The sequence below is a fragment of the Thamnophis sirtalis genome, unplaced genomic scaffold (assembly GCF_051295495.1).
Source record: "Thamnophis sirtalis isolate CommonGarterSnake01/CBP01778 unplaced genomic scaffold, rThaSir2_p1.2 scaffold_3, whole genome shotgun sequence".
NCBI classification, from domain to species: domain Eukaryota; kingdom Metazoa; phylum Chordata; class Lepidosauria; order Squamata; family Natricidae; genus Thamnophis; species Thamnophis sirtalis.
Window position 1 is genome coordinate 71,059,896 of NW_028261383.1, and position 22,496 is coordinate 71,082,391.

The 22,496-nt window shown below is 37.6% G+C and overlaps 1 protein-coding gene across 3 annotated transcripts in view; it reads right to left on the reverse strand.

Annotated features, from left to right (window-relative positions):
- SYN2 (synapsin II) overlaps nucleotides 1-21,840 on the reverse strand; it is a 123,371-nt gene extending 101,531 nt beyond the window's left edge. Inside the window, exon 1 of one of the 3 annotated variants that reach the window (XM_087709112.1) lies at nucleotides 21,292-21,840. In XM_087709112.1, coding sequence (XP_087565238.1) covers nucleotides 21,292-21,671 — 380 coding nt within the window. In that variant the 5' untranslated portion in view covers nucleotides 21,672-21,840. The remainder of the gene's footprint in view (nucleotides 1-21,291) is intronic. The other 2 variants (XM_087709111.1, XM_087709110.1) reach the window with 2 other exon arrangements.
- Nucleotides 21,841-22,496: the final 656 nt, after the last annotated feature.

The following is a 22,496-nucleotide window of genomic DNA, read 5'->3' on the forward strand; positions in this document are numbered from 1 at the left end:
CACCTTTTGAATCTTTTCGATCAAAATTCTTCTACTGTAGAAAGTAATCCTCCAGTGGTTTCCATTCACTCTTGTTATCATTCCTGTTATAAAGTAGAACAATAAAAACATTCTTCCAGAGGCAGGTAGAGATGCATTCACACAAATAATAAGCATGTGACACACCAGTAAGCAAAGACCATTTATATTTTAACATTTATCCAATTATATCTTTATCATTTATAACTTTCTTCTCAGCACATTTATTTAGTAATATTGCTTTAGAATCAGAATAGAGCTGGGAGGGGCCTCAGCGGTCTTCTAGTCCAGCCCCATGCTCAAGCAGGACATCCTATACCATTTCAGACAAGTGAACATCCTTTAATATTTCAGACAAGTGACGGTCCAGTCTCTTCTTTAAAACCTCCAGTGATGAAACACCCACATCTAAAGGCAAGATGTTCCACTGGTTAATTGTCCTCACTTTACTTCAGTTTCATCCTAAATCATTTTCATTTTGAATCCCATTTTCTCCACTTGACTTGGCTTTCCATTTTCTAAAGCAATTTTTATTTCCATCAAAATAAATGTGCATTTTCTCTATTTTTTTAATCTTATCTTTTACTTCTCTCTTTGACCACATTCTTATCAAATATTTTGACTATAATTTATAAACTATATATTTCATTCAATTTTTCTTTTTCCCCCTAAGCATTATCTTATAGGAACAGTTCCTCACCCACAGCCTCTTTCACTTTATAATTCTACCAAGCATTTTTTTTTCATGATTCCTATTAGTGTAACTCTATACAAATCTGTGTCACAATTCAATTCTTTTCATTCTGTTTGAAGCCGCTTCCATATCATAATTCCCTACGGCAATTCATTCTACTGGGAGATTAATCTGTTTCATTTCATTTCATACAAGCTGCTATCACAGGTTTTCATCCTGCTGGCCTGGAAAGTTGTAAAAAAATCTAGAAAAATTTGGACTCAATTATATATAATAATCCAGGAAATTTTAAAGATTAATATACAATTTAAACTAGAGACTTTCCTTTGGGGACTTATGGATAATAATTTGGAAAAAGCTTTGTTTTTGTATATGACAACTGCAGAAAGATTATTATATGCCCAAAGGTGAATATTCAACTTTACTCACAATGGAGGAATGGATGGTGAAGATGATGGAACTTGCTAACCTGTAAAACCTGACAATTTTAATTAGATACAGAACATTGTTTAAATTTAATGCTGATTGGAAACCTTTAATTGACTTTTTGGGTGAAATATAAAAAATGAATTTCTGATGCATGGTTGTGATTAGGAAAAAATGGTTTATAAAAATGTAAACAATGTGTAACCATAGACTATGAGATCATATATTTTGATTTATACTTATAATTGCTGGAAAAGAAAATTTAAAGTAACTTTATATTCTTTTTTCCCCTTCTTTTTGATTTCTGCACTTTTATCTTTAGTCTTTTCTTACTTTTCTTATTTTCTTTTTTTATGCTAAATATTAGTTTTATTGTTAGACTTTTCATTTTAAAATTCTAACAAAGTTATATTTTAAAAATATGTAGAAGATGCAAACATTATAATAAATTGTATGTGTGTCTCTGTGTGTCTGTGTGATCCCAACAGAATGAAAACTTCTGGGGTTCTGGACAAAATCTGACCTGAGAAAGATTACTGTGGGAAGGCAGTCTTGTTGTTTCTCCTTCTTTCTCCTTTGTGACATAGAAACCATCAAGTGGTGGCTGCTGTAACTGGAAAAGGGAGTGCCAAAAAGCAGCTGTGTGAAATCTCTAAGGCTGGATCCACACAGAAGGGAGACTTTAGGGGCTGTTAGGACAAAGCCAAGGATTGGAGAAGAATGACTGCTATGTTTCTATTGTGAGAAGCAGCCAGGGACCCAAGCATTTGGAGGAAGAAGATAGAAGAATCAAAATGGGGGACTCGGAAAAAGGAGAGGGGAGAAGAGATAGAAAAGTAAACATTGGAGACTTATGCTGTGAAATAATAAAAGATATAAGAAATATTAACAGAAATAAGTGAAAAGATACAAGAGAATAGGAAAGCTGAATTGAACTGAAGTAAGAAGTGAATGTCTCTTTCCAAAAGCAAGCTGCAGATCTTTCAGAGACACGCAAATGAATGGGTAGAGAGACAAATTATTTTATTCATGGTCCTTTCAGGAGGTTGAGGAATGCAGAAGGTGATTAGCTGCACTGTTCTTGCACAAATAGGGAATCATATAATCAATAATAATCATGTAACACTGGAATTACATATTTTGAGAAGATATAAAGCTGAATGCATTCAAATGTTTATCTTGGCTGTAAAAAATCATTTTAATACAGCAATAAGTAGAATTCCATATTAGGGAAAGTTAATGGGAATAGGAGCTCTAGTTGGTGGTATTTCCTAATACTGGAGGTATCATTCTTTCTGTTACTGGAGATTCTGTTATTCCGCTACTAAATATACACAGGTGGAACGCAAAGCCATATTTGCTAGCACGGCAGCCCTCAACTCCAGTGTGCATGTGTTTGCCGACCAGCTGATTTCAGCCTTCCGGAGGACCGGGAGAGGCCATTTTTGCCCTTCCCAGGCTTCAGGAAAGCCTCCGGAGCTTTCATCCGGGAGGGTGAAAACTCCCCCTGTGCAGGGGGGATGTCACACGTGCATGCACATGTGGGTGGGAACACCTTTAGAAAAAGGTTAGCAATCACTGCAGTAGACTATAGCAATAAATTAATTTAATGGATCATTTGTGTGTGTGGACCTGGACTGATATTAGTATAATATGCATTCAGTAAAGAAAAGCTAGTATGCAAATTAATGGAACAGAAATTTGTTATTACTATGGAGACAAATACCCCATTTAAGCAACCATAAAGTGAACAGCTTTGACAAATATAAAAAGTAAATGAACACTGATAGCATATTATTTTTTCATAACAAAACATAACTATTTAAGTATAAAAAAACAGAAATACAAATGATCCATCTACACAGCATTTTTAAAGCTAAACATGGGGAAAGCATTACAGCAATAGCAATGACGCAGAATTATATACCATTCCACAGTGCTTTACAAAACTCTCTGGGCAGTTTATAATGTCAGCATATTGCACCAACAATCTGGGTCCTCATTTTATCGACTTCGGAAGAATGGAAAGCTGAGTCAATTTCCCATCAGGATCAAACTCCAGACTGTGGACAGTTTGCCTGCAATACTGCATTCCAACCATTGTTCCCCCAGGGCACCAGAATGACAAACAATACATACTGTATGTATTTCTGAAGGAGCAATATTTTTAGATGAATCTAGCAGGATAAATCACTTACTACTCAAGCCAGAAAAATGGTGGTTATAGTTCAGCAATATCTCTGGTCCTCAATGCCTCCAATTATATTTCTTACACCCACCTTTGCTTTAGTTTCCCACACAGAAAATTATAGATACCTTTTTGACATTGGAGTGTAACAAAATGGTTCCTTTTGTGTTTAGGTATGCACAATTCATACAACTCTAAGTATTTAAAATTCTAAGCAAGTGCAAAATAGTATTTTCTTTTTAAAATATCTTCTAAATGCAAATCTGTTTGTTCTATATCTGTACAGCTCAAGGATTTATAATAATTTAACAAAAGCAGTCTGGCAAATAGTAAAACTGGGTTTAAAATTGTCATTGAACAGACAGTGTTTAGTTTTTTTAGAGTAAGATGTAAGATTTTTTTTTTTAAGATACTCAAGTTTTATGTGATGCACTTAAAATAATAAGTTAAATACTACATCAAGGCAAAATGATAGAACTGGCAATGTAGCAGTGCAATCAAAATTCCTTTATTACTATGCAGGGGTACCTTGGAATTCAACTGTTTTGAAGCTCATCGAATTTGGTATTCAACGCACTTTGATGTGAAAATTTTTCCCGATACTCATCATTTGTTTAGTACTCAATACATAAGCTTTAACTTGTCAGTATTGGTTTCCTTGTGACTCACTACATTATTTCTTATGGGAAAAATCTGTTTGTTACTCATCATTTTTGGTACTCAATGTGCTTCCCAGAACCAAATAAGGATGAATACCAAGGTACCACTCTAGTTTTATTAAGTTTTTCTCTAAGGCTTCTGAGAGTATCAAACCAAAGGTGCATTCCTACTGGTTCTCACTGGTTCAGGTGAAACAGTAGTGGATTTTGTGACTGGGTCACTGAACTGATATGGACGGCAGGCTGGCCACATCCCCAAACCAGTTCCCTGGTCACCCATGCCATTGACAGCATGTTTTTTATTTCTTTTTAATGTTCTGCACATGTGCAAAACAATTTTTTGGCAACTGCGTATGCTTGTGTAGCGAACCAGCAGTAATGCCGGCAGCAATCCATCTCTGCCTCAAACACAGTTCTCATCCTATACTGACTGGGTTCAAATACCACACTGTCATAAAAAGCAAAAACAAATTAGTCCACTCTAAATTATTTTGCTACACAGCAACAGGTGCCTGGCCCAACATCACTTTTGAAATTTCATGACTGGTTGGAGTTTGACCCAAGCTCCTAGTCGAAACCCTAAATACAGGTAGAGAGAAACATTATGGTATTTTGTTAGTTGTGGTAAAAAGAAGCCTGAAGAAGATAAAATTGTGCATGTTCCAGAGTGATGGTGAACAGAAGTTTTTCAGAAGATCAAGAGAAATCCTAATATCCACCTCTTTATCCTCCAAGGAGTAGAATGGGAATCAAAGCGAATTTGCTGCCTTCCTTGCTCAATATGCACTCACATAGTATCTCCTGAGACCTGATTATTTTCCCAGTAGTAAAACTCATGTAAAATGTATAACTAGCTTAGTGATTGAGGTAACAATAAAATTGGCAACTCTCCTTTATTCAGTGTGGACTTAAAAAAAACAATAGATTTTATAGCACACAGCAAACGAAATTTGTGATTGGTCTAAGGATTGCGAACTATGGCTTATGACCAATTTTCAAGCCTGAGATCTTTTATTTTATATGCTGTAAATCGTCCAACAGAAGGCAAGACAAATTAAGAGCCAGTAATTTAGAGAAATAGTTGGGAAATTTAGTGAGTTTGTCTCATAAATTATGCCAGTGCAGCAAACTGCTACTTTGAAGATTTCAGATAGAGGATTGATGGGGAAAAAAAAATTCAAGATAGGAGGTTGAACAACAAAAAATTCCATTGAAGCCAAGATTATTGTTTCCAATAAGGAGAGTAAGTCTGGAGCGCTTTGTGATATTGGCAGAGAGTTTCTGTCTATGCTTACTTTAAGGAGTTATTGGTCCTTCTTTGGAGTCTCTACTTCTAAGCTTTCTTTGGTTGCAGCATGATTTAGAATCTGTGGCTTCCATAACTGCACATTCAATCTTAGCCCTTCACTATCCAATGTCAAATACAGAGCTAGCTTGCCTAAAGGAATTTTTTGAAAATAATTTCTTGATAAGATTTCAAAGACTAACTTCATATGTTCTTATTTTCTTCCTCGTGAACAATACTCCCACCTTTGTCAAAGAGGATGGCTCTGTCTACAGAATGTGCAGTTCACAATTATTTACTCCTGAACTCTCTAGTAGCTAGAGATCGCTACCTTTGATTCTTACTGTGAAAAATTTGAATATATAGTAATACCCTAAAATTGGTATCTTTCATGATTTTCTGCTTGAGTTCTTAATTGTTCATTTAAATGATTCGTTGATTTATTCTGAAGATCCTATCCTCCATACTTTATGTTCAAGTTCAGACAGTTCTTTAATAACTTTATGACATCGGTCTCTACAATGAATTAAAGAAATGCATCTTCAACTTTTCCAGTGTCAAATTACCACATTTCCATCAAAAGTATTCAGCTAGGATAGAATTCATTTTGGTGTGGGATCTCCTCCTACATATATCAAGTATATTCAGCATTTGGGAAGTTTTGCCAGTTTTTACCCTAGGTTTATGCTTCATTATTTATTCGACTCAGGTTCCATTTAAGTGAAATACTGAAGGCAACTCAATCTGGCATTTACTTTTCAGCCCATTTTCTATCATCCAGATCTCACCTACTTTTTTTTCTCTACAAATTGGTACTTCTGATTTTGTCTTGGAAATTGTGCATCTACAGTCAGTTTCAAAGTCTAATAGTAACTTAATTATTTTTGCATTTCTTTCCTGACAAGTTCTGCTTTTCAAAAGGAGCTATGATGTTTTTAATAAAACTGAGAAAACTTTGCAGCATTCGCTGTTTTCTTGAAATACTGAATACCTTACAGAGATTCAAACAGCCACAAGAATTTAGAACATTTATAAATATTTCACAATCTTATTCAGTGCTGTGTCACAAGGTCATGATTTTCTTCTTTACTTTCAAATGCCTTACATGTCTACCTTGCACAATGAGAAACTTGGGGCTTTATAATGTAAGTATAAATATTTTTACCATGTAATTTTCTTCCAACCTCAATTTTATGAGCTGTAAAACTTTAGCTTCTCTCTTCTAAAACTTGGCCAGCCTATCTTGTGAAAATTTTGGGGCCAAATGGGAGAGTCCTTCTTTAACTGACTGAATCCAGTTCTAGTAATGTAATTGGGCTAAACCATAACCTTTACTTGTGGTTGAACCAGTGGTGGGTTTCCAATTTCGTGTGCAGACGCATCCGAGTGGGTGGGCGGAGCCTCCCACCACCGCTACTACCAGTTAGCCCAATGTGGGCCGGACCGGGAACAATCTACCTCTGGGTTGAACTCACATACTGTATAAGAAGTTATTTTTTTGGCTGTTTTCTTATTAAGTCAAATAATATTTAATGAAGCAAGATGTCTAAAAGCACAGATGCCTATCTCTTGGAAATTGTTTTCCAAAAATATACTTTGGAGCAAAAAGATAAAGCATCATCTTTTCCATCTACTTTTGTGGAATCAAAAAGGAATAAATAATGGGGGAAGATGCACATTATGTACAACTGATTAAGGTTACTTCACATAACACAGATAAATGAATGGATGGATGGATCGATAAATGATAAAGAGGGAGGGAAGGCAGGGAGGCAGGCAAGGAGGTAGACAATATGCCATCAAATTGGTTTCAACTCTTAGTGATCACATAAATAAACATTTTCCAGGATAATTTGTTCCTATCTGGGTCCTTCAGATCCTTCACCCTCCTTTCAATAGTGTGTTCATTGTTGTTGTAATTGAATCCATCACTTTGCTGCTGCCTCTCCTATTCTTTCCTTTCCTTCCACTTTCTCCAGGATTTAAACTTCCTTCAAAAGCTAGTTTTTGCATGTGTTCAAATATGATAATTTTAGGCTGATCATTTTTGCTTGAATGAGAATTGGATTAATTGAATTAATTGGTTCTGTTATCCACTGGTCTGTTTTCCATGATATTCTCAGGAGTCTTCTTCAATCTCAAAGTTTAGAAGTCTAACTTTGCATCCATAGTATCACAGGAAAAACTACTGCCTACACAATTCTGATCTTTTAGATATAGAGGCATCCCCCCCTTCTAAATATCTGTTTCAAAACCATGATAACTATTCTACAAAGTGCTATGCTAAGGTGTATGTTTTCATCTTGGTTCCTTTACTGTTGATGATCAATCCTAAAAGGCAGAAACTATCCACCACTATAGTACAAATAATCCTTGAATTACAACCATTCATTTAGTGACCATTCAAAGTTACAACATAACTGAAAAAGTGACTTATGACTGTTTTTCACACTTATGACCATTGCAGCATCCCCATGGTCACCTGATCAAAATTTGGATGTTTGGCAACTGATTCAACTTTTGCCAAAAGCACCAAAACTGGTCCAATGACTGTGGGATTACCGTGCTTGGCCCCTCCATTCTTCCTCCATACTCTGGGTCCTTGGTTTCCAAATGAGATGCAAAAGTTGCTCTCATCAGACTTTGGACCACTGAGCAACCGGACTTTGGACCACTGTGCTTCATTAAGACCAGGGTCAATGCAGCAGTCTACCAGGAGATTTTGGAGCACTTCATGCTTCCTTCTGCAGATGAGATTTATGGGGATGCTGACTTCATTTTCCAGCTGCCCACATTGCCAAAAGCACCAAAACCTGGTTCAATTACTGTTGGATTACTGTGCTTGATTGGCCAGCAAACTCACCTGACCTGAACCCCATAAAGAATCTATGGGGCATTGCCAAGAGAAAGATGAGAGACATGAAACTGAACAATGCAGAAGAGCTGAAGGCCACTATTGAAGCATCCTGGTCTTCCATAACACCTCAGCAGTGCCACAGACTGATAGTTTCCATGCCACGCCGCATTGAGGCAGTAATTGCTGCAAAAGGGGCCCAAACCAAGTACTGAGTACATATGCACGCTTATACTTTTCAGAGGTCCGATATTGTTCTATGTACAGTCCTTGTTTTATTGATTGCATGTAATATTCAAATTTGCTGAGATGGTGGATTTGGGGTTTTTTATGAGCTGTATGCCCTAATGATCACAATTATGACAAATCACGGCATGAACTATCTTGCTTTGCATGTAATGAGTCTATCTCATATATTAGTTTCACCTTTTAAGTTGCATTACTGAAATAAATGAACTTTTGCACGATAATTTAATTTTTCAAGTTTCACCTGTATACTGTATTTGCTTTTACAGTCACCCTTTTCATTTTTTTAGGTAAGGCATATTACTAGGTTTGAGGATATTATTAGAGATAGGATTGCAAAGTCTTGCATAGATTTTCATTAATACAAAGTAAAATAAATCTATTTAGAGTCATTACTTTCATTTGGGAAATTTAAGATTATACAATTTTAAGACATAAAATTGGGACATAAATTTATCATAGGAACATAAATTTGTCATGAAATGTAGAGTGCTTTGTCTAAAACTCTATCCAAAAAAATGCTGCATGTATAATTTGTCTCTTTCTTTTGCAGCTTCAAATAACTCAAAACATTAATCCTGATTAGGAAAGGCTAACTGAGAATTATACAGGATGTGAGCCCAATGCTGAATCATGGAAATACTTGTTTAATGTACCCCAGCCAAATTTCCCTAGTTCTTTCTTTTCATTGAAATCCTGTGTCGCATTTTACATTATTCAAGAGAGGTGCAAAAGCTATGAACAGAAAAAAAAGCAATAAATGAAATCTCTGCCCAGAGTAAATCTTAGGAAGATGCTCAAAACCCATGATACTGCATAATGTAAGAAAGGACAGAAGGAAACTGTGCCAGGTTTTGAAGATTCTGTTCTTTTAACCTACAACAACAAAGTAGAGTTCCAACAGTGTTTGCAGTGTTTGTTTCTTGATCTAGCCCAAGTTGAAGGGATGACATCACCAGTGGTGGGTTTCCAATTTTTTTTACTACTGGTTCACTCGTGTGTGCACGTGCTTCTGCGCAGAAGTATCTGGGCAGGTGGGCGGAGCCTCCCACCACTGTTACTACTGGTTCGGCCAATCTGGACCGAACCAGGAGCAACCCACCCTTGGACATTACTCAATCTTTCAGAGCAACCTTTTGGGTCACAGGATATTTTCAGCCTTAACAGGCAGCTAGCCTCAGAAATAAATGTAGTCCCTAGTTAGTATTTGGCTGGGAGCTTCCTAGGAATTCCAGGGCTTTTAATCCAGAATGGGAAGTCAAATTAACAACCCCAAAAGCAATTATCAAGAATACTGCATTGATGTAGTCACCAGAAGTTAATGATAACCAGTCAGCAGGCTTTAGCATTTCATTATTTGCGACTGAGATGTTATTTATTGAATTTGAGTCTACAAATATTGAAGTGTCTTGGGCAAAATAAATGCTATTTCTGATGATACAATATTGTTCCTTTAAAGTATTGCAACCTGAATATGTACAGACTATAGAAAAGTTGGGTGTTAAATTAAGTAAAGCTATTTCTTGAAATTGCAATAGCAATTATTTTTCTAAAAATACAAAAGAAAGACAGCCTTTTCTGTCATAGCACCTGTCCTCTGGAATATCATATCATGAGGTGAGATTGGGTGCAACCTGCTCACCTTCCAGAAGGTCCTCAAAATTTCAGGTTTGGGGATACCAAGCAAACATTGGTTATATTGTTAGAATGTATTCTCCTCTCATTTGATTAATGTATTTTAATGTATTTATAATTTTTAAAATTGTTTAATGATAGAAAACTATGTTTTTACTTGGATTTTAACTTGTGTACCCTACCCAGGAATGCAAGTGAGATGGATGGCCATATATATTGAATAAATAAATAAATAAATAAATAAATAAATAAATAGAGTTTCTTGTAATGAAACCTTATTTTTTATAATAACTAAAATATATGTATTATTTGAAAATAAAAAGCAAAAATGGACAGATAATAAAAATAGGTATATTAATGAATTATATCACACATTTCTATGCCAGATTAATTAACTCTACCTGACACATGGATTTTGATATAATTTAACTGAATTGCTATATATATTGGATTCCACATTCCACATTTTCTCATCAGTCTACATTCACTGTTAACATCATGCTATCTTATTCCTAAACGTTTCCAAAAGCTTTGTATGTATGTATTTTATAGTGTGTTATATAAACACATAACAAGTTCTACTAATACAAACACTACAGTGCAGCATATTTGTGATTCGCACATCTTTATACTGACAACCTGGCAAAATAAAAATAACAGCAGAAATACTTTTGTTTCTCTCCATCCTTCCTGGACACTCTGTGTGTATGTACGTTTCACTTCCATTTCAAAGAATGACTGAGACTAAATTTAGACATGCAAAATGACTGGTAAAAACCAGAACTACCAACACATCCAACCACTTCCAATTTGTAGATATAACGGAAGGGTTTAAATAAAGACGTATTCCCACCATCCCCTCTGCCCAAGGCCTATCTTATCTCCTCTAGGAGCTTTACAATGTTGCATTCTTTTCTTGGTGCTGCAAAGATGCAGGCAAGGAGGCAGAAAGCAACGCTTCAGTTCATCCTTCTTGGATGAATTCCTCTCTCCAACAGAAAGATCTGCTAAGGAATCATGTTAGATCTAGGGCAGCTTTCAAGGGACCTCGGGATTACAGTTCAATTGTTAAGAGACTTTGGAATCCCAGAATGTATAAGGCAAAATAAACTCTCAATAACTAAAAGCTTTTCTATTCAATCTATGTTCTAAATAAGATACCTTCAGTTATAGAACCTGCAGTGCATATCGAATATTAATACAATCGAAGACTGAGATATTTCATGAGAAAAGTCCTCCGCTCCTCTGCTCACAACAGAATACCTTATACCACCAGACTTGAAATGTTGGTCTTAGATCACTTATAACGCCGCTGCCTTTGATCTGACCTAAGCGTAGTACATAAAATTATCTGCTACAATGTCCTACCTGTCAAAGACTACTTCAGCTTCAACCACAATAATACACTACAAACTTAAGGTAAACCGCTCCAAACTTGATTGCAGAAAATACAACTTCAGCAACAGAGTGGTCAATGCCTGGAATGCTCTACCTGATTCAGTGGTTGCTTCCCCAAACTTTAATCTTAGACTGTCTACTGTCGACCTCACCCCATTCCTAAGAGGTCTGTAAGGGGTGTGCATAAGTGCACCAATGTGCTTACCGTCCCTGTCCTAATGCTTGTTTTTATTCGTATCCATTTCATGTATCCAAAATCATGTTTATACTTATATATGTTATCCAATACATGCTTGACAAAATAAAATAAAATAAAATGCAGTGTGTACCTACAAAAATGAATTATAAATTTACAAAGAAGCGCCACTAAATGTTAACAAATATTTTTAAATATTTTGTATAATCTGGCTTTAAAAAATAGCTACTACTATTCATCATCTGTATCGATACTAAAATGCCTTGATGAAAATGTATTCAATTACTATGCATTAATGGAGGTGACCTGGTTCCCTAAGTTTCTAGGCTTCCTCCCATGGTACTATAAGAGCAAATTTCAACAAATGGCTGTATGATCATGATAGGTTACTTCTAACCTTTCCCGCAATATCCAAGTTTCTCCTCCTTCAATTGAAAGGAAAATTGTCAAGAGTGTTCCACCTTTGTATTAGTCCAATAGCAGATGGAGCAGTAGTGTCATGGAAGCATTACATGAAATTTGAAGCTGATCCTGCTTAAAGCAGCCTCAGAATGTTTCAGCTGCCCAGGAATACCATTCCAGTTTTTCCCAGTATATCATATGGTGCATACAAATTCAAATAATAATAATAATCAGAAGAAAAGTAGGTGAAGCAGCAGGTGACAACCTCATTAGCTGTTGCAGGATCGCACAGACTAACTACAAACAAGGACATGACAAAGCAACAAAAATGCATTGGAGTATATGGAAGAAATGCTGGTGGGACCAAAAAACAGGCAAAGTAAACAAAAATAAAGAAGTTAAAAGGCTCTGGGATTTTAGAATTCAAATAGATAAGCACCTGCCACGTAACACCCAGGCTTAACAACTGTTTATAGGAAAGACATGGCAATACCTGGAGCAGCAGAACTGAAGAGAAATAACTGGAGAAGATCACAAAATACAAAGACTTGCAAGTTGTAGTAGAAAAACTGTGATAAAAGGAAGCAAAGATAATACAAATAGCAATCCCAAAACAATTGGAGCATCACTTGTACATCATCAGCATGAACAAAATCACCATCGGTCAATAACAAAATGCATCTTTACTTGGAATAACTTACATTCTACAATACTTTTATCACCATCAAACAACATTTACATCTACCAAGTTCTTAGGAAAGGCTTGATAGGTGGATTAAAAAAAGCCAAATCCAGTCTAAATATCTACTTGATTGTGACCAATTATAATAATTAGTCAGCACCATCAGTCAAATGCTAAGGGCAGTTTTACTCCGAATGTCTTCCATTTAGCAACAACATCAACATCAATAATTGCAGGCCTTTTGGAAGGACTCAGTACCTTGATAAAAATGCCAAATCTAAATATCTGGCTGACTGTGCAACCAATCACAATAATCCTCAAGACTTTCCCCAGATCAGTCAAGGGGTTTTGAGTAGGAAACTAAAGTATACCAATATTTTTCCAGTCTATCACCCTGTCCCAACATTTGGTAAAGGTTTCTGGTGGTGAGCAAGATGAAATTCTAAGAATTCGATGGCTCTCAACCTATCAGTCAGGTTTGATATTCTTAAATAATAGATATGTTCTATAACTACATTTACATATTGGGATATTTCAGAACAATTATAAGATATTAGTAAAATTTCTAGTAAATTGTAAAACCCCGTACTTTGAATTAAAAACAACATGCACAGATTGCCTATCCAAATACCTGTAGTTTTGTTTACTTTTTCTGTTTATTTCTGCTGTCAAAATTCCAATAGAAAGTAAGAACTCCAGCTGCTCTAGATGTGTGCATTTAATATTAAAAACAAGAAAATGGATAACCTTGCTGATAGATCTTCTTTTTAAAAGAATGTAATAAAAGTACTGGCGAATTGTTGAAGAATAGTAAAATGGTATACAATTATACATGACCAAATGTTACTCTCCTTGGTAGTCCATGTAAAAAAAACAACACCTCTTCTATTTGTCTTGATTATTGTCATTAACAGGCAATTTTATTTTAATCTCTGAAGTAATCCTGCATGGGATGCTTCTATACTTAAAATAATTGTCTCATCTTATTTAACCCTGAAATCCTTCTTTGCTAAACTCTCAAGCTAACAAACTATGAAGATTCTCAGTCATCCAGGTCATGATTGTCCCAATGGTACTTTTTCAGGAGACAACTGGACTTTGTTTTTTCTTTGAAAACAATAAAGTCCAGTTGCCTCCTGAAAAAGCATCTTTGGGACAACCATGACCTGGATGTCTGAGAATCTCCATAGTCTTTTAGCTATTCACTTTGGGATGAACATGTGTCAAACGGTGTGAGAATATGAACAGATTTTCAGAAAAATTTCAGACTACAGAAACCATTTGCACTTCAGTTTGAAATGCAGACAACACAGGCTCATCCTCAACAGCCTGTGCCTGTCTTCAACAGTGAAGGAACATGGGACAGAACATATCCTGCAACCAAGAAGGCTCCACACACATTTGCATTACTCAGGTAACCCTGAGGACAAAGATAAACCAATGGCTCTCTAAAAGAATGCAAATGACTACCTGTCTGAAAGGAGGTAAAAATCCTCCCATTCCCCACCATCCAGTCAGAGCTGAAGAAGCTTCTTGGATGAGAAGCTAAATGTCTTCAAAGAAAAAAAACACAAGAAAGTACAGTTGCCTTCTGAAAAAGCACCTTTGGGGACTCTCAAGCTAACATAGCTCAGGAGGAAGCTGAATTCACCAGAGGAGGTGGCAACAAGACAAACTAGCGGCATATTAATCCTGTGGATTTATGGACCAAGTTTATGTATGGTATGTATATACTGTATGTGTTTGTGCCTGTCTCCCTCTCTCTCCCCCCACCTCTCTCTCTCTCTCTCCCTCCCTCCCTTTTTCCTCTCCCCCTCCCTCCCTCTCTTCTCCACCCTCATCTATCAATCAAATTTTACATATACACACACAACTACAGAATATTAAGCGTAAAATATTTTTTAGAAAACAGTAAAAAATAAAAATGTTACAAATTACTTTCCTGCCTTTTTTGTTACTGTTTTTCAGAGAAATTGCTTTAGCAGTTTAAGTTTTATGGGTAATTTGGCTTAATTTGTTTTTTTTTTTAAAAAATAAGACTTCTGCAGCCTAAATGCCAAAAACAAATCAATTGATTGTGATCTATGGAGGATAAATCTGGCCCACGGGTCTTGAGTTTTACACCTACATGATTAATTTTACCAAGTGTTTATTATCATATAGCTGTGATAAGATTTTATTATTTGTTTGTTTGTTTTAACTTGTATGCTGCACATCTCATCAGAGGTGACTCTAGGTGGCTTACATATGTAATTTAATTATTAAATTAACAATTATTAAATTAAATATAGTGATATTTAATTATCCCTATTGGAGTGTCAGGCTAGTTGGTACAGCTTGTCTTCAAGGCCTTTTGGAAGGTCAAAGAGTGTGGGGGAGGCAGATCTTACCTCAGGGGGGAAGATGTTCCAGAAAGTGGGAGTCATGTCATAAAAGGCTCTTTTTTTGATCCCCATTGGCTGAAATTCCCAGGCTGGTGGAGATTTATAGCATGTCCTTTCTGCCAGTACGGATGGGATGAGTTAATCCCATTGAGGTGAGCTGGTTTCTCAGATATCCTAGATCAGGGGTCCCCAACTTCCAGTCTGTGGGCCAGTACAGAAACAAGGTCCTGCAAACAAGTGAAGCCCCATCCATGGGATGCAGGTAGCATGCCAAACCATGTGCCTTCTGGTGCCCAAAAGTTGGGGCTGGCCAGATCGTCATGTTATAAAACAGGAAAATTGAAGGGCAGAGTCTTGTCAAGATCTCATAGCTGAATGGCCTTGGCTCCTGAACTAGAATCCCATTTCTGAGATATGTTGATGAATCTCTTCTGTAGAACTGGTTAACAAGTTATATTTCAGGTAATGTATAGGTTTCAGACCTAAGCTAATCAGTCTTTTTAAAAAGGTTCTGTTATGAAAGGTGTACAGTCAAATACCATCTATAGCAGTGATGACAAACCTTTTTGGCACCAAGTGCTAAAAAGGTAGTGCAGAAATGTTTCATGTGTCTGCATGCTCATTGGGGCCGCACTATGGAAAAGCCAAACCTCTGAGTTTTAGCACGCATGTGCACCCAACAAACAGCTGACTAATACACATGCGCAGGCTGGTTTTTAGCACTGCTGTACATGCAAAGGGATTGCATTCCGGAAAAGCCAAATTTCCGGGTTCTGGTGTACACATGCACCTGACAATCGGCTTGCTGGCACACAAGCACACACCAGTTTCTGGCACTGCCATGTACGTGAAGGACAGCTGATTGTTGCATGCACATGTGTGCCAGAAACCCAGAAGACAAACAGGCAAGGCCGTGTCAGGAGACATGGCTTCGCATGTCACTTTGGGCATGCATGGTATAGGTTCACCATCACGGATCTTTAGCATCACTAGCATATGTAATTTGACATCTAATCTTAACAGCTTTATATGCAGTATTCTTTCCAACTCAGATTATTTGATTCCTCAGACATGCATATGACATTTTTCCATTTCAAAAATGCTTTTAAGACCTGCATATATGGAATACACAGCAATAAAAATGAACAATCACCCATGTATGACTTATAAGATGGTCAAAATTTGCCCAATGTTGTCACAGTGGCCACAGATAAAGGCAACATACTGTAATTTTTCATGCTGCGAATGAGGCCAGGAGTGGGGTAGAAACTGGGCAATACCAAATGGCTTCGTCAATTTTCAGTTTAATTAAAGGGCAGTTAACCTATTTTAACCCCTTTCACTGATTCAGCATGGTTCTTCCTTATTTATTTATTTTTAATTAACATGAAATTTATAAATAATTTTCAACACAGCTTGGAGATCAGACTTGCTGTTTGGGCTTGGACTGGATCCCTAATAAGAGAAGTTTGGCAGAAAAGAATATGGTATTGGAACAGAGCTCTCTGATAAGGAGCCAAGGTCACAGATAACCTCATGGACCAATCTGGTTTGGATTAATTGTCATTCTTCTATCAGATGATGGTAGATAAACTTACAATTTGTTTACATAGAACCATGCTCACTTCCTATTTCTAGTGGCTCCCAGCTGCCAGCTGGGATTGGTCTTTGCAGGCAAAAACATAGCAGGGAAAGCAGACAATTTGAGTCTAAGCCCAATGCTGCACCAAAAGGAGTTAGCTAGAACCAATAAACTTGTGACAAATTTCCAAAATATATTTGATGTATCTTATTGACACTCATTTACCTGATTTGGCACTGCCAGTGAGAGAATGAATTTGAGCCCACATATACCGTTATGAACATTTGTTCAATAAATAGACAGGGGTTAAAAGCCACCACTGAAATATTCAGAATAACTTATGATGTACCAAAAGACATAATTCTCTATCGATAGCATTCCATGGTAGTAGTGGAATAGCAACTACAAAGCATATAGAAAAGCACACCCCTCTTTTTTCTGCATCTATTCAGTCTATCAATTAAGCAGATACTATTATAGTAGTGGTTCCCAACATTTCTCAATATAGACTAGCAGTTACATTGTACATTATAAAATGCAAACTACAAAGATAAAAAGACTGCTATTCCCAAAGTACTATATCCAGACTTAAAATAATAAGCACATACATCTGTCAGATGTCATGTGTTAGTTATAATAATGCAAGTAGTCATGGGAACAGACATAGAATTCTTTGTCTGTTTTTATGTGGTGCTTTCACAAATACATTTAACATGAATGATCATTGAATTTTCTTATTGCTTTTGTAGTTTGTTAGGCAATCGATTTGGGAATGGAGGTGTTCTTTTTGAAGAATTGATGTTGGCTATTGTTCAGACCCCTGACTTTTTATTTTTCCTCTTCAGGTGCTCTCAGAAAGAGCTCCACTTGCACATATCCAAGGAACATTATATAAATACATGGTGGATTGCTTTCCATAATGCAAGGTATGGTATTGAAACCATTCCTGTAGAAGTGCTGCAGCAAATGCAGAAGATTTTTCCTTTTCCATAAAATCAGCTGGGTAGCATGCACATGCACGCCAGAGCTGAGGGCTGACATGCCAGCAAATATGGCTCCGTGTGCCACCTGTGGCATACATGCTATAGGCTCGCCATCACGGGTATATACAGTGTTTGTTTGATTCCTCCATCCCTCATACGAAAGTTCTTTGAAGGAAGTTGCTAAGACATATATGATTTATAAAAAGAGAGGACAGCATTTTCCAAATTCTAACATATTATTTGGGAGATTATTTTTTTTGGAAAATATTTTAAGCTTCATTAATTTTTGAACTCTTGGAAACTGAATATGGTATTGCATTAAATTGATTATTTTAATGCCTTATAATTGCCACTGATATTTGATTTTTCCCACTTTCATTTTCTTAAACTGCAGCAAGTACTGTACAGCATTTAAGGAAAACACAATACAGTAACCACAGGTAGAAAGAGATTAAAGGCAGACTAGACCATGGAATCTGATTTAGGTAAGAAAGAGGATGGCAACTAGGATGCAATCCAGTTACTAAAGAAGAGAAGCATCATCTTACTTTCCTGTCATAGAAGTGCTGCAGAAGATGAATGGAACAATCTATCCCCCTCTATCAAAGTCTACCAGATTGGTCAAATTTGTTGTAAGCTAGGGGTTTTTATGTTGATTTCTAAACAAGGAAATCTAAGTTTACAGGTATATTGCATACAGCTTGTTTACATGGGAAATAGTTGGAAATTTGACTAAACACAGAAAGTTATAACTAAGTATTAAGAAACATTTTAAAAAGTGCAGTTCTATATTGGAACTCAAATAAAAAGAACATTAAAATACTTTGTAAAAAATACATTATTTGTTGTTTATGTCATACCACAGAATCTGCTAAATGTTCTGCAATCTTCTATAGTCACCTTACCATGTTTGTACACATGTACTAAATTAATTTATACGTTCAAAGAAATTAATATAATTATTATGCTAAACATAAATGTGTATTTCCTGTAGAAGTAAATATATCCCCTAAAAGGTAACTTCAATTCTCTATTAATGATCCAGTTTTACAAATCTTCTGCAGACTTATTTTCTCTTATGATTTTATACAAGAGCTTTCAGACCAAAAAACAGCTGTTTTCCATATTAACTTTGTTACTTTATCAGTTAATAAACAGAGACATTTTACAAATTTCACCTTGCCTGCACTTTTTGAAACCAAATTTACCATATTTGGAAAACTAACAAATGATGCATTAAATTGTATGATGCATAAATGGATAGATAATCTATTGTAACAAATAGAGGACAATTCCCAAGGGTTCATTGGTATTGTTAGATTAATAGGAAGAAAAAACTTTTATATTATGTATGCAGCTCCAAGAAGCCAAATAAATATGGAATCTGAGGAAATATTTGGCAGTTGCCATATTGGTTTAGACTGTAGTACATGCTATTGTATCAAGCTCTTCCAAGTTACTTTGTTTTCATATCAGGTACCAAATATCTTTGAAAATTCTTAAGCAAAAGGTGAATATATGTCAACTTGTTACTATGACTATTATCAAGTTCACATTGGAGGAAGGATTCCATACATACCTTCGGCCAGAGTCGGCTCTCATATTACTACAACCTCGTTGGTGGATATGATTTATGACACAGACTGAGGGAGGGGAGAGTTAGAGGTAAAGTGCAAAGACCATTAACCGGGAATCAGTTTCGGCTACACAGAAGAACATGCCAAAATGTTGATCCTAATAAATGACTGGATTTCTTTTGAACTTTGTCTCGAGGCTCATAAATGAATTAGGTCATCTTTTGGAAACTTATCATCTCAAATTATTTGTCCCTGTAATATGATATCCAACATTCAAATCCTTTGAACATCCAGGTACTCATAACTAATCATCATAAACTACAGTGTAGATATGTTATGACTACAACATGAAAATTTCCAGCTATGGGATACCATTACATCTGAAAGACTCTAGGTTTGAAAAACTATCATAAAGCAATCTATGCTTAAATATATCATAAGTTATCAAATATTGCAACTTACAATTCTTGTTCTTTTTATTGCTATTTTGAGTTAGATATTACATAGTTAAAATACCTCTCTGTACTAGTTTATTTGTTTGCTGTCCTTACCACCTAATACTAAGGGGAAAAAACACCAGAGTAATCAAATGATACAGTGAATTATTAAGAATTTTTCATTAAAATTCAATATACATACACGTATGTGTGTTTGTTTAAAAAGATTACTAAAAATAAAAAATGATAATATGTAACACTAGTATCACATCTGTTAAAACCTAATTAATTTTCATGCTCTGACACAAAAACATCTAGATGGACAGCTCCGATAACTTGTTGCAGCAAACACAATATGGCCATTTTGTTCTTGTCTAATGCCATACTGCTACTGCATGAGACTGAATGTATTTACTCCCAACAAATACTTCCATGCAAGCATATACCAAACACACCAGGCTTTATGTCCGAGGATCATGTACAAGGCTGCATTGTTAGAATCCTATTGTGACACCTTTAACATCAACAAAACCTTTGTAAAAAATGGTACTATTGACCCTAAAAGGATAAACATGACTGATAAACTGTAAAAACATGAGATTTAAAGTGTTATGCAAAATATGCCCCTTCAAAAATAATTCATAAATAATTCTGTACAGTATAGCATCTTCTTAAAATATATGCAAATATATTTTGACTTGCATAGAGGAACCTAAGCTGTTTATCTTCCAGACAAACACAATCTGGCCCAAGAGGACACAGTTTTCACATTTGGTGCTTATTTGGTGGGTATGTATTTGTTTTACAAATTTTATTATTGTATATATTGAATGTATTCTTAAAATAATTTCAAGCTAATTCATAATTTGGACTTCCTAGACCAAATATGTAAAATTGTCTGGTTCTTAATATGACAGATAACACCCCACCCCCATTAAATAGCTTTCTGCTAATCAAGTAAAAATAAATGTTAAATATTCAAGATATACAGGCAAAGTTCATAATATAATGAAGATAGTTTTTACTTGCATGTGAGAACACATGCATACCTAAAGTATGACTTCACATGCTTTGTCATATCTTTGATGGGATCAAAATCATTGCCGAATTCCAGCATTTACTAAATGTTCCTCTCCCTGCTTAAGAAAAGTGTGACATCTGCAAGCAAGGTCTTGGATGCCATGAAACATTCCTCAAGTGTACCAAACCTGGAAACAACAACTTCCTAGTGCACATACTGCTTGGCACAAACATGCACATGTGCAACAATGAACATGTGACCGTCCTGAGGCAGGTTCAACTCCTCTTTCTGCCTCCCTCCGATGGCAGTCCTTTGCAGGAAGGAGATGAGTTGCAAGTGACCCCAAGCTCCAGCAGGCCACAAGCAGACTCCACCCTTACCCTACATTACTGCTGCCCTTCCACCTCGACAAGCCAGCCTCAGGTGGCCATGCCCTCTGGCTTCACTGCAGCCCAATGAGGGTAATGCCACAGGTAGGGGTCCTTTCCAGCCCCTGGGTGGACACACTGACTCCCGGTTTTCTTCCAACTGCCATGGCTAGGTCCCCCCTGGAGGTCAGGACAGAGGTTCCCCGCCTCTGTATCGCTCCCAGCAGAAAGAGGGACTTGGGTGGGGGCGCCTTACCAGTCCGTCTGAGGCTCGTCGATGACCAGGAGCAGCTTGAACTTTTTGGCTGCCGCTGAGGAAGACGGGGAGGCATCCACCAAGCCGGCCGAGGCTGCCGTCTGCTTCACGGCGTTGGAAAGGGAGCTGAAGAAGCTGCTGCCCACCGACTGTTGCTGCTGCTGTGGTGGCGGCGTCTGAGACGGCTGAGGCACCGCCGGCTGCGACTGCTTGCGCTCCAAGGCCGGGGAAGAGGACGAAGGAGCTGCCGAAGAGGCAGGCGGAACCGCCGGAGGTGGAGGTTGTTGGGGCTCCGGCCGCTGCAGGTCGGTCATGTACCCATTGGGAAGGTTGGCGATGAAGCTGCTGTCCGAGAGCCTGCGCCGCAGAAAGTTCATCATTTGGCCGCCGAGCCGAGGGAGAAGTGGCCGACGACGAGAGGTGAAAGGAGCGAAAAGGAAGGCTGGCTGGCGGCTTTTCCGCTTTGCCCGTCGCCTCGCTGGGTGCCGGAGAAGGAGGGAGCAGGAGCGCTGCCGCTGCTACGTGCGGGAGCCGCCGCGGCTGCTGCTAATGCCGCCGTTTCCCCGCTTGTCCCGCCCTCCCGTCTCTAGGTGGCAGCCGCCCAAGCCGTCGCCGCCTTGCTTTGCCTTCCTTGCTTTGCTCTGAAGGCGGGCGGAGGGAAGCGGCGCCAAACCGCGCCCTTATCGCCAACCCCGAAATCAACGGGGGTCCTCTTGAGAAGCCCGCGTTCAGCCGCCGACTCTCATCTCTCGGCGGGAAAGGTCCCGCACTTCTGGCATCCTCCCGGCGCGCAAAACCCCTCGCAAAAAACCCCTCAGCCCTGCTCCTGTTTTTCCACCCTGCGCGGGAGGGAGTTTAGTTTGGAGATGCCGCGGGCGTCAAGGTCTCTGCGGGCCAGGGTCAACCGTGCCCTGAAAAACTCCTGGCTCCGACCATTTTGAAAGGCGAGGTTCCGCTTCACCCGTGCAAAAAGAGGGTAGCTGTCAAGGGAACGCGAGGTCGTCATGGCATCTGTGGTCCCGGCAGAGTCACGCAAAAGGCAGCTTCACACAAGTCCTCAGAGATCCAAGTTTTTCTTTCAGGTTTGAAGGGCAGGATCTACACGATGGATTACCCTGAACTTGTTTTAAGCCTATCATCTGGAAGTGGCCTGCACCCTATAAAAACAACAGCCCCAAAATGTTTAACAGCCAAATTAGTGTCTG